The following is an 11,406-nucleotide window of genomic DNA, read 5'->3' as shown; positions in this document are numbered from 1 at the left end:
GCAGGGTCTCCTGGGAAACGTAGTCCAAGCCTCGCCGGGGACTGGATGAGTCCAGCCAAAGTGGGCTGCGTCCTCTGGGTCCTGAGGCGGGAGTCTGGCCGCAGTGACCAAACTAACTGTTCCCCGGAGGCTGCTCGGAATTCCGCTTAACGTTTGAAGCACGCAGACGCTCTTGAGGCGGGCAGCTGAGGAGCGTATGGCGGACCCGGGAGAGCGCGCCCCAGTGTGGGACCTGAGCGTCTGGGACCGAACCAGGAGTAGGAGTCTGAAGGGGACAAATCCGCGATCCCAGCCATGCATGTCAGACTGGGTAAAGGAGTGTATGTGAGACCGCAGTGGGACTCCTTGTGCTGCTGGGATGAGGAGTGTCTGGGTAGTTGAGTGAAGGAAACTGCGTGCGGGTATGATTGGTGCATGTATGAGAGAGAGGTGAGGTCAAGATGTGTGCAGCTTTGGGGATGGAGAGGTCATATTGAGTGTGTGCAGGTGGGAGGCAACATCGCGTATGAATCTGTGTATAAGTGTGTAATCACCTAAATGTGGGTCACTGCATGGGTAGCTGATACTGTGACTGTGGAGGAATCTGAACCTCCAATTCTCATTTTCTTTAAATTGTGATAATAAGGTTGTATCTTCCTGGAGCATCAGTTTTAAAGGGGGAAAGCTTCATAACTGATATAATAACATAGCATTTTTATGTAAACGTTTAACATTCAGACATTTCTTCTGAACTAGAATACAAAATCAGTTATGAGTACTCAAAGTAGTTTAAAAAGAAACCCGTCATAATAGATGCATATGGGGAAGATAAATAGTGAAAGGGAAACTTCTTTTTCACTATAATCTTGTTTAAAAATTTTTAATCAACGTGATGATTCATTTGAATACAAATGTAAAATTAAAAAGCTGACAGAAAGGGGAGCTAGCAGGACATGGATAATTTTTTAAGCTAGAAACTTTCGGAGGTGGTAGAGGTTGCTGAAATATGATGGCAGGAAGTATATAACAACAGGAAATGCTGATGTAAAATATAACCCTGAAGCTTTTAACAATGGCAGAAAAGGCCAGTCACGGTGGTTCATGCCTGTGATCCCAGCACTTTGGAAGGCTGACGCCAGGGGATCACTTGAGCCAGGAGTTTGAAACCAGCCTGAACTGCATACTCTCTACCCCTCCCCGCAAAAAACCCTGTAATCCCAGCACTTTGGGAGACCGAGGTGGGTAGACCAAGACCATCCTGGCCAACATGATAAAACTCCACCTCTACTAAAAATACAAAATTAACCGGCATGGTGGTGCCTGTAATCCCAGCTTCTTGGGAGGCTGAGGCAGGAGAATCACTTGAACCCAAGGGGTGGAGGTTGCAGTGAGCTGAGATCACACCACTGCACTCCAGCCTGGGTGACAGAGTGAGAATCCGACTCAGAAAAACTCCCAAAACAAGGAGACCTCCTCTTTCAACTTTGGAGGCCCCCTCCCTCTGTCTTTATATGGGGGAGCTTCTTCCTTCTGTCTTCTTCCTTCCTTCTTGCCTATTTAACTCTCTGCTCCTTAAAACCAAAAAAAAAAAAAAAAAAAAAAATTTGGACTACAGAGAAGCGATCCATGCCTAATGTGCTCTGTTCCTTTCCCTAGAAGTCACCAAGTAGGGCAGAACTTTCCAACCTTCTAATCACAGTTTAGTTGCCCTATCCTGTGGTTATGTAGGGACTTTTCTAACATCGCCTCATTAACTCAGTTGTGGTTGAAAGTGGTTTGTTATGAACAATAAAGACATCTTTCACATTTATTACTCTGGTGCTGTTTCAGGAACTGAAGTGTCTTAGTCCCTTAGTACTGCTATAACAAAACATCTGAGACTAGGTAATTGTAAACAATAGAAAATTATTTCCCACAGTTCTGAAGACAGAGACAGAGATTGGAGTTATGCAGCCATAAGCCAAGGGACACCTGGAGCCATCAGAAGCTGGAAGAGGCAAGCAAGGATTCTCCCCTAGGGCTTTCAGGAAAAATAAAGCCCTGCTGATGTCTGGATTTTGGACTTCTGGCCTGTAGATCTGTAAGAAAATAAAATTCTTACATAATTTGGTTGCTTTAAGCCACCAAGTTTATAGTAATTTGTTATGACAGCCCTAGGGAAGGAATACACAAGTAGCCCCCTAAAGATTCTAACTTAAAGGATAGGTTTATTTCTCACTCACCTAAGAGTTTTCAGTTTAGTGGGACACCTGAACTCTATTTACCTCCATCCTCATTTTTCCTTTATTTATTTATTTTTATTTTTATTTTTTTGAGACGGAGTTTCGCTCTTGTTACCCAGGCTGGAGTGCAATGGCACGATCTCGGCTCACCGCAACCTCCGCCTCCTGGGTTCAGGCAATTCTTCTGCCTCAGCCTCCTGAGTAGCTGGGATTACAGGCACGCGCCACCATGCCCAGCTAATGTTTTGTATTTTTAGTAGAGACGGGGTTTCACCATGTTGACTAGGATGGTCTCGATCTCTTGACCTTGTGATCCACCCGCCTCGGCCTCCCAAAGTGCTGGGATTACGGGCTTGAGCCACCGCGCCCGGCCTATTTTTCCTTTATTTTTTAAATTTATTTCTGCATACATTCAAAACCCCAGAGGAGCCGGGTGCGGTGGCTCATGCCTGTAATCCCAGCACTTTGGGAGGCCGAGGCGGGTGGACCACGAGGTCAAGAGATAGAGACCATCCTGGTCAACATGGTGAAACCCCGTCTCTACTACAAATACAAAAATTAGCTGGGCATGGTGGCACAAGCCCGTAGTCCCAGCTACTCGGGAGGCTGAGGCAGGAGAATTGCCTGAACCCAGGAGGCGGAGGTTGCGGTGAGCCGAGATCGCGCCATTGCACTCCAGCCTGGGTAGCAAGAGCGAAACTCCGTCTCAAAAAAAAAAAACAAAAACCCAGAGAGCAATATATTACATTGTGCAGTCAATATTCGTTTATATTTATTCACATATTTACTCTTTCTATTGCTATTCCTTCCCTACTAAATTTCTTTCTTTTCCTTTTTGGAAACAGGGACTCTGCTACCTAGATTGAGTGCAGTGGCATGATCATGGTTCACTGCAGCTGCGACCTCCCAGGCTCAAGTGATCCTCCCACCTCAATCTCCTGAGTAGCTGGGACCATAGATGTGTGCCACCACACCTGACTAATTTTTTATTTTTTGTTGAGATGAGGTCTCGCTATATTGCCCAGGCTGGTCTTGAACTCCTGGATGCAAATGAACCTCCACCTTGGCCTCCCAAAGTGCTGGGATTACTGCTATGAGCCTCTATGCCCAGCCTACCTTTCTTTTTGTTTCATCTGAGATCTTGTTCTTCTTGAAAAATTCCATTTAGTATTTCTTTTACTGGCGTGCTGATGGCAATGGATTCTCATGGTCTGTCTGAAATGTCTTCTTTTCCTTTCTTATTTGAAGGAGATTTTTGCTAACTATAGAATCTTTTTTTTCCTCAGAGTTTTGATGAACTTCTTGAACCTATGGTTGCTTTGTTTAATCAGTTTGGGGAATTCCTTACCATTATCTCTTCAAATATGATTCTTCTCCATGCTCTCTCTACTCTTCTTTTGGGACTTCAATTATACATACCAGGTTGCCTAAGGAGGGGTGAACCAGCCCAGGTCAGAAATGGAGCAGATCAAAACTCCCGTGCTGATCAGTAGTGGGATCACGCCTGTGAATAGTCACTGCACTCCAGCCTGGGCAACATAGCAAGAGCCCGCCTAAAAAAAAAACCAAAAACCAAAACAAACAAAAAGTACTTATAGAACCTAAAAAAATTAGTATTATACTAATCAAGACAGAAAATTTGTACAATTTGATTGTATTTATATATATTTCAAAGAGAGACTGAAACTATTAAAGAGTCAAGATATTAACCTGAAGGTGAGCTGGGGCTGGTTATCAGAAATGATCACACAGGCTGGGTGCAATGACTCATGCCTGTGATCCCAGCATTTTGTGAGGCCTAGGGGGGAGGACTATTTGAGCCCAGGAGTTCAAGACCAGCCTGGGCAACATGGTGAGACCCCATCTCTACAAAAATTAGCTGGGTGTGATGTCACACACCTGTAGTCCCAGCTATTCTGGAGGCTGAGGTGGGAGATCACTTCAGCCAGGAAGGCGGAGGTTGCAGCGAGCCTAGATTGTGCCACTGCACTCCAGCCTGGGTGGCGGAGCCAGACCCTGTATCAAAAAAGAAAAAAAAAAAGAAAAAGAAATTATCCCATAGAATGGGCATTTGTTCTTGAGATACCAACATTTGTGTGGCGTTTTACTGAACTTACACATTTTATGCACTTCGAGTATTTTGTTTCACATTAAAAAAAAAGAAAAAACCATTTTAATTACCTGATAAATTTGCAAGTACTGAAAAAAATTACTCCTCTGTCAGAAAGTTTAGATGTAGATCTAAATAGTGTATATCTAAAAGAGAAGCAAATGAAAAAAGCTAGCAAATGTGTACTTCAGCCAAAAAAATGGAATGAATAGAATTTACAAAACAATACTAATGTGACTATAAACATTAATTGAAAACAAACACTTTAAGGACGATTGGAGGATGGGAATAAAGTATTAGGAAGAGTTCTCATGGATTCCTCGGCAGGGGACCCCTGTAGGGCTGGGCATGTAATTGTGTCCTTTGGACCGTTTCCCCTTCGTTCTACCCCAGGCTAGTACTTGCGGAATAAGAGATATCCACCCAGCCGTACCGAGGCTCAGACAGAGACGGGGCAGACTCGTTATTCTCTTGGCACAGTCTTGTAGGACTTTCCCGCCACGCCACTTGGGTGAGAGGCCCACGCCCTGAACTGCTGAAAACAATCGCACCATCCCGCCGGGGCATTTCGGCAGCGTTCCAGGCGCTGGACTACATTTCCCAGGGGCCGTCGGGGCCAACGCTACTTGCAGCCTAAGATGGCCTAGGCTCACTGTTCTATTCCCAGGGCTGGGCGCAGGTTTGTAGAGATAGGGCAGCCTACAGGCCGCCGCTGAAGCGTGCTAAACGCGGCCTGGAATGCTCGGAAGCTCTCTACCGCAAATGTGAGCGGTGTGTGGGCGATGGTCTTTGCCTAGCGAGGTGATGGGGCTCAAGTTCAGGGCCGGTTAATGGAGGCCAGGATATCTCGGACTGTTAAAGGCTGCCCAGGCTCCGGACTACATTTCCCAGAGTGCACCGTTCCCCCGGCAACTTCCTGTCAGCCCTCTGTCCCTTTCGCAAAGATAGGGAAATAGGGGAACCTTTCACCATCAACGGACGGCAGGACAGGGTGAGTGACTCTAAGACACAGAAGCCGAATGACTCCGGAGGGCCTGAGGCCGGGGCTGAGGGGAGTGGGGGGCTAACGTCTTTGGAGTCGGTGGCTTTGCCTGCGAGGGAGCGTCGGGGCTAGCGATCGCAATGGGAGCCGTCGGGGCGTGAGTGAATGTGATGCAGGAGCGGGGCGTGGGGGTGACCGCGATGGGAGCTTCTGGGGTCTGTGTGTGTGTGTACGCGTGTACGCGCACGCGACGGTGACGGGTGCTGTGTGTGACCATAATGGACTATTTAAATGTGATTCTATGTACTTGATTATGACTGCATCTCACGTTGTGCGTGACCGCCTCCGTAAAGGTGGTCATAGCGCCCGCTATGGGTCCGAAAACAAAGAATTGAGCTTTGCGTTGAGTGACAGGCATAGTCCTTAGTGAATGTGTGGGGAGCAGTTTCTGTGCTGGCTGGTAGCTGGATTGGAGTGGGGCAATCTAGAACGAGGGGAGAAGAATGGGAGACAGTGTAGACAACGTATTTCAAGAGTTTCTCTGTGAATTAGGACAGAGAAATGTAGCAGCTGGTCGGGGTAGAGGGCTGGGGAATAACAACCAATCAACATGCTGTTGGGAATGAGCCGTGAGAGGGGGGAAAAGTCCAGGCAAGAGTAAGTAAACCAGGCTCATCTGTGTGGGTGTGGTTAAAAATGCAAGAATTTTTTTTTTTTTTTTCTAAGGGTAATAGTCCTGCAGAGAGCAAACCATGAGCTCAAGATTTCAGAGACAGAGGGAAAATAGTCTGTGTTTGGTAGAGATCAACAAAAGTGAGATGTGGTAAGTTTATATATAATCTCATGGCAGGAAATTCAAAACTAGAGTTTGTGGAGGAGGGGAGGAAGAAAGGTCTGAAGGTAATAAACAGCAAGGAGGCCAGCCATTTGTTCCATTTTCAGGCCCACTGGTAAGAGGCTGTAGCCGGGGAAATGTTGAGAGGGCTGCAGAGTCCTCTGGATAGATTCTGGTTTCTGTTAGACTCCGAATGTAAAGGGCACGTTCAAGGAAGTGGTTGACGATAAAAGAGGAGTTGGTTGTTAATGAATTATGAATTCCATTATGAGGGCATACAGGAAGAGTGTTGAGAGTTGGGGAAGAATGAGAAAAGGGCACAAATGGGACTTGATGGAGTACAGTGTCTGAAAACAGACAGTTGACTAGAAATTCTGGGGCTTCTTACAGTAGATAAATGTAAATCCAAGGTTGGAATGACACTTATTCTGGTTGGATTCAAGTCAGTTTTGGAGAGATAGCATTGGGGTAATGAAAGATGATTTCTTGAGTGTGAGAAACAACCTTACCCATCCAAACCCAAAGAATGGACTCAGAGACCCGGAGAACAGCAAAAATGAGACTTTTAATGATGGTCTTGCAAGATTGTATGTCTGATAGGCAGGCACACCCAGCACAATTTCAACAAGCAATTTATCCCCTATGACATAAATAAAACTCAGCCTATGAGAAACCAGGGGAGTGCACAGGTTCCTCCCCTGATTTTTCATAGACTGAGTACTATGGGGTCAGTCTTCCCTGACGTCGCCTATTGATTGTTGGGTAGGAGCTTCAGGTGTTGTTTTTAGGGTTGTCTTGATGTATTTTGTTGCAGCCCACAATGCATTGCAATCCTAGTTAGTTCAGGGGCTTATTAAGTGTTTGACTTATGACCTAAGTAGCTGGGCAGGCTGATAAGAACAGACAAAACGAGTTATTTTTCAGGCTAGAAAAATTTCATCTTACACGAAACTTCTTTGGCTTGGGTGAAGGCAAGTAAGGCGAGAAAAGGCCGGGAAGCGGTAGGCTGACAAGCAGGCATCAGCTATCCAAGCAGGGGCCTAGTTTATCCTGTTTCTTCTATAGTTTGCTTAACTAAGGTGATTCAAGGCACTTTGTCTTGGAAATGGACCACTGTATACATTATTTCCTTCATCAAGTATCTCTCAAAAAGAGGGAAGCTTAAGATAGAAGCCATAAAGGTGGTTGAGGTAGGCAGAATGATGGCCCTGCAGCCAATATTCACTTCCTGATCCCTGGAACCTGTGACTATGTTACCCTTATATGGCAAAGGGGACTTTGCAAAGGGGATTAAGTTTAAGAACCTTGAAATGGGGGCGATTATCTTGTTGGACCCAATACAATGACATGGGTCCTTAAAGTCAGTGAACCTTTCCTGGCTGAGCTTAAAGTCAGAGGGAGGTGTGACCATAGAAGAATGGTAAGAGAGATGCCACCTTGCTGGCTAGATAGAGGAAGTGGGCCTTGAGCCAAAGAATGTTGGTGTTCTCTAGAAGCTGGGAAACAGAAGAAAATGAATTCTATTATGTTGAAGACTTCCAGTAAAGTACACAGGTCCCCTCTTCACAGATAATATAATTTACAGTTTTGCTATATTGTGTTACTTTTAAACTTTGGAACTTAATGAACTTTTATTTATGATCTAATATACGGTCAGTCTTTAGTCACTTTTTGTCTTGCACTTGATTTGTCTTGGATTGAGAGAGGTGTATGAAAATTCTCTATTAATGAAATTTTATTTCTTATATAACCTGTAACTTTTGCTTTATGAAAGTTGTTGCTTTATTAGTTGATATACAGATATTAATGATTGTTATGTATTTATTATGGGTTGCAGACTTTGGTGTGCTCAAGATCATGGCCTCTCATTTTTTTGTTGGCATTTGCCTTGTAATATGGTGTGTTTCTCCCTAATGAAACTTTTTATTGAAGTTTATCATATATACAGACAAGCGTATACATGATAATAAAATCAAACAAACAGGCTGGGCTGATGGCTCACGCCTGTAATCCCAGCACTTGGGGAGCCCAAGGCAGATGGATCACCTGAGGTTAGGAGTTTGACCACATGATGAAAACCCGTATCTATTAAAAATACAAAAATTCGCTGGGCATGGTGGCGGGCACCTGTAATCCCCCCAGCTACTTGGGAGGCTGAAGCAGGAGAATCGCCTGAACCCAGGAGGCAGAGGTGTCATTCAGCCGAGATCATGCTACTGCACTCCAGCCTGGGTGACAGAGCGAGAGTCTGTCTCAAAAACAAACAATACAATCAAAACTATACAGCTTAAGTGAATTACTACAGAGGGAACACCCATGTAATAAGCACCCAGACCAAAAAATAAAATATTACCTGTACCCTAGAAGTTCCTGGTTCTGTTTGGTCAGTAGCTCTAAGTAACCACCATACATCAATTTTGTCTGTTTTTGGACTTATATATATGCAGAATTATATAATGTGTACTCTTTTATGTTGGCTTCTTTTGTTCAACGTTATGTTTGTGAGAGCCATCTATATTGTGTTTTGTTTTCTTTTTTTGGAGATGGAGTCTTGCTCTGGTTCTGTTGCCCGGTTGGAGTGCCGTGATCTCAGCTCACTGCAACCTCCACCTCCCAGGTTCAAGCAATTCTCCTGCCTCAGCCTCCTGAATAGCTGGGACTACAGGTGCACACCGCCACACCTAGCTAATTTTTTGTATTTTTAGTAGAGACGGGGTTTCACCATGTTGCCCAGGTTGGTCTCGAACTCCTGGGCTCAGGCAATTCTCCCACCTTGGCCTCCAAAAGTCCTGGGATTACAGGCGTGAGTCACCACGCCGGGCCCACTCACTCTCTTCTGATGAACAGAAATTGCTTTTTAAAATTAGTCTGATCATTATAATTTTTCTCTTATGGTTTGTACTCTCTGTATCCTATTCAAATCTCTGCTATCCCAAAGGTATAAAGATATTCTGTATTTTCATCTAAATTTATCTGTCACACGTAGGTATATAAACCTGGAATTGATTTTTGTGTATGTCATCAGAGGAAATAATGATTTGTTTTCCTCATATAAATTCACTTGACCTAGCACCCTGTATTGAAAGACCATCCTTTCTACCAGTCTATTTATTTGCTCAGAAATCCACCTTACCTGATATCATAGCCACCTGAGCATTATTTTGATTGTGATTTGCATGGTATATCACTTGCTATCCTTTACTTTTAAGCTTCCTATACCACTATATTGGGGTGAAACTGACACCTTGAAAATTATCAGCCTTTCATCCCATGAATGTGATAAATTCTTTTATTTGTTTAGATCTTCTTTAATTATTTGTAGTAATGTAAAGATTATTTGAAATCTTATAATAAATAATGTAAATTTGTAGGAATTTGAATTTTTGCCGCTAAGTGCTGTCATTTTAAATTTAAATTTAAATTTAAATTTCCTACTTTTTGCTTGTATGTTAGAATTTGGTTGACATTTTGCCCTGACTTTCCATTGGTATTCAATTTTTTTTTTTTGGCAAGGTCTCATTCTTTTACTTAGGCTGGTCTCAAACGCCTATCCTCTAGCGATCCTCCTGCCCTGGCTGTACTCTTCAACTTTTCTAAATTTCTTCCCCTTGATTTTCAGCTTTAAATGACACCCTTTATCTCTCAGTTATCACAAATGGGGCAATCAGTGAGCTAGTCTATTGTCTCTTCTCTAACCTTCATTTCTATATTAGTTATCTATTGCTGTAAAACATGTTACCTTTAAATAGCAATAAATATTTATCTTAACACCATTTTGTAGATTAGGAGTTCAGGAGTGGCTTAGTTGAGAAGTTCTGGCTTGGGGTCTCTTGAAGTTGCAGCCACACTCTTGGCCGGGGCTACTGTCATTTGAAGGCATAACTGGGACTAGAGTATCACCTTCCAACAAGACTCTCACGTGGCTATTGGCAATAGACCTCAGGTTCTCACCATGTAGACCTCTCCATGGGGCTTCTTAAATGTCTTTATGACATGTTATCTGGCTTTCTCCAGAGCAACAGGACAGCAAGAGTGCATAAGGTGGAAGCCACAGTGTCTTTTATGACCTATCTCATACGCTATCATTTCCGCAGTATATTATTGGTACACAAGTTAACCCTATTCAGTGTAGGAAGCAGCTACACAGAATACCACAGACTGGGTACCTTTGGGGCCATCCAGGATGCTGGCTACCATAATTCCACTCTCACTATTTTATTTAGATTTGCATTTAAATATGTTCAGCATCACTACTATTCTTTTGCTGACACTTTCACTATTGTCTTTTTTGTGGCTGGAGTACGTCTTCTAGTAGTTTCTTCTGAAAGAGCTCATGTCAACAGTATTTCCTAAGTTGCATCTTAAAACTCCTTATATCCTTTATACTTGAATGACAGCTTGGCTGGATATAAAAATGTTTCGACTCCCTAATTTGTTTTTTTCACAAGTATATTGGAAAATTTACCCCACTGTTTGGGTACTGAATTTAGCAGTGGAGAAATCTGATGACAACTGAATTTCCTTTTTCTTATAAGAGACTTGATATATATATATTTTTTTTTGAGACGGAGTTTCGCTCTTGTTGCCCAGGCTGGAGTGCAATGGCGCGATATCGGCTCACAGCAACCTCCGCCTCCTGGGTTCAGGCAATTCTCCTGCTTCAGCCTCCCGAGTAGCCGGGACTACAGGCACGCGCCACCATGCCCAGCTAATTTTTTGTAGTTTTAGTAGAGACGGGGTTTCACCATGTTGACCAGGATGGTCTCTATCTCTTGACCTCGTGATCCACCCGCCTCGGCCTCCCAAAGTGCTGGGATTACAGGCTTGAGCCACTGCGCCCGGCCCCAATGATCCCCACTTCTGTTTAACATTGTTAATGTTGGGCAATTGGGCAAGTAAAAGAAATAAAATACACTGGAGAAAAGATTGGAATAGAAGAAAGAGCATCTCTATTTGCAGATAACATGATCTTCTATGTATAAAATAAAACTTATACTCTGGAAACTACAAAATAGATATTCAAACAAAAACTTTTACGTGAATGTTCATAGCAGCATTTTAAAAATAATTTTCAAAAGGTGGAAACAGCCGGCCGCGGTGGCTCAAGCCTGTAATCCCAGCACTTTGGGAGGCCGAGGCGGGTGGATCACGAGGTCAAGAGATCGAGACCATCCTGGTCAACATGGTGAAACCCCGTCTCTACTAAAAATACAAAAAATTAGCTGGGCATGGTGGTGCGTGCCTGTAATCCCAGCTACGCAGGAGGCTGAGGCAGGAG

The 11,406-nt window shown here is 43.8% G+C and overlaps 1 protein-coding gene across 5 annotated transcripts in view; it reads left to right on the top strand.

Annotated features, from left to right (window-relative positions):
• The first annotated feature begins 46 nt into the window (after positions 1–46).
• ZNF790 (zinc finger protein 790) overlaps positions 47–11,406 on the top strand; it is a 22,845-nt gene continuing 11,485 nt past the window's right edge. For 4 of the 5 annotated variants that reach the window (XM_032249364.1, XM_032249365.1, XM_032249363.1 and 1 more), the window contains exon 1: positions 4,226–5,302. Coding sequence is in view for 1 of the 5 variants with exons in the window: in XM_032249360.1 (XP_032105251.1) it covers positions 197–300 (104 nt within the window). In the remaining 4 variants the exon portion in view is untranslated. Of the gene's footprint in view, positions 301–4,225; positions 5,303–11,406 lie in introns of those variants that run through there. The other variant, XM_032249360.1, reaches the window with a different exon arrangement.

The sequence above is a fragment of the Sapajus apella genome, unplaced genomic scaffold, assembly GCF_009761245.1.
Source record: "Sapajus apella isolate SASKATOON/1434 unplaced genomic scaffold, GSC_monkey_1.0 scaffold68, whole genome shotgun sequence".
In the NCBI taxonomy this organism is placed as follows: domain Eukaryota; kingdom Metazoa; phylum Chordata; class Mammalia; order Primates; family Cebidae; genus Sapajus; species Sapajus apella.
This window is presented reverse-complemented; position numbering and strand designations above follow the sequence as displayed.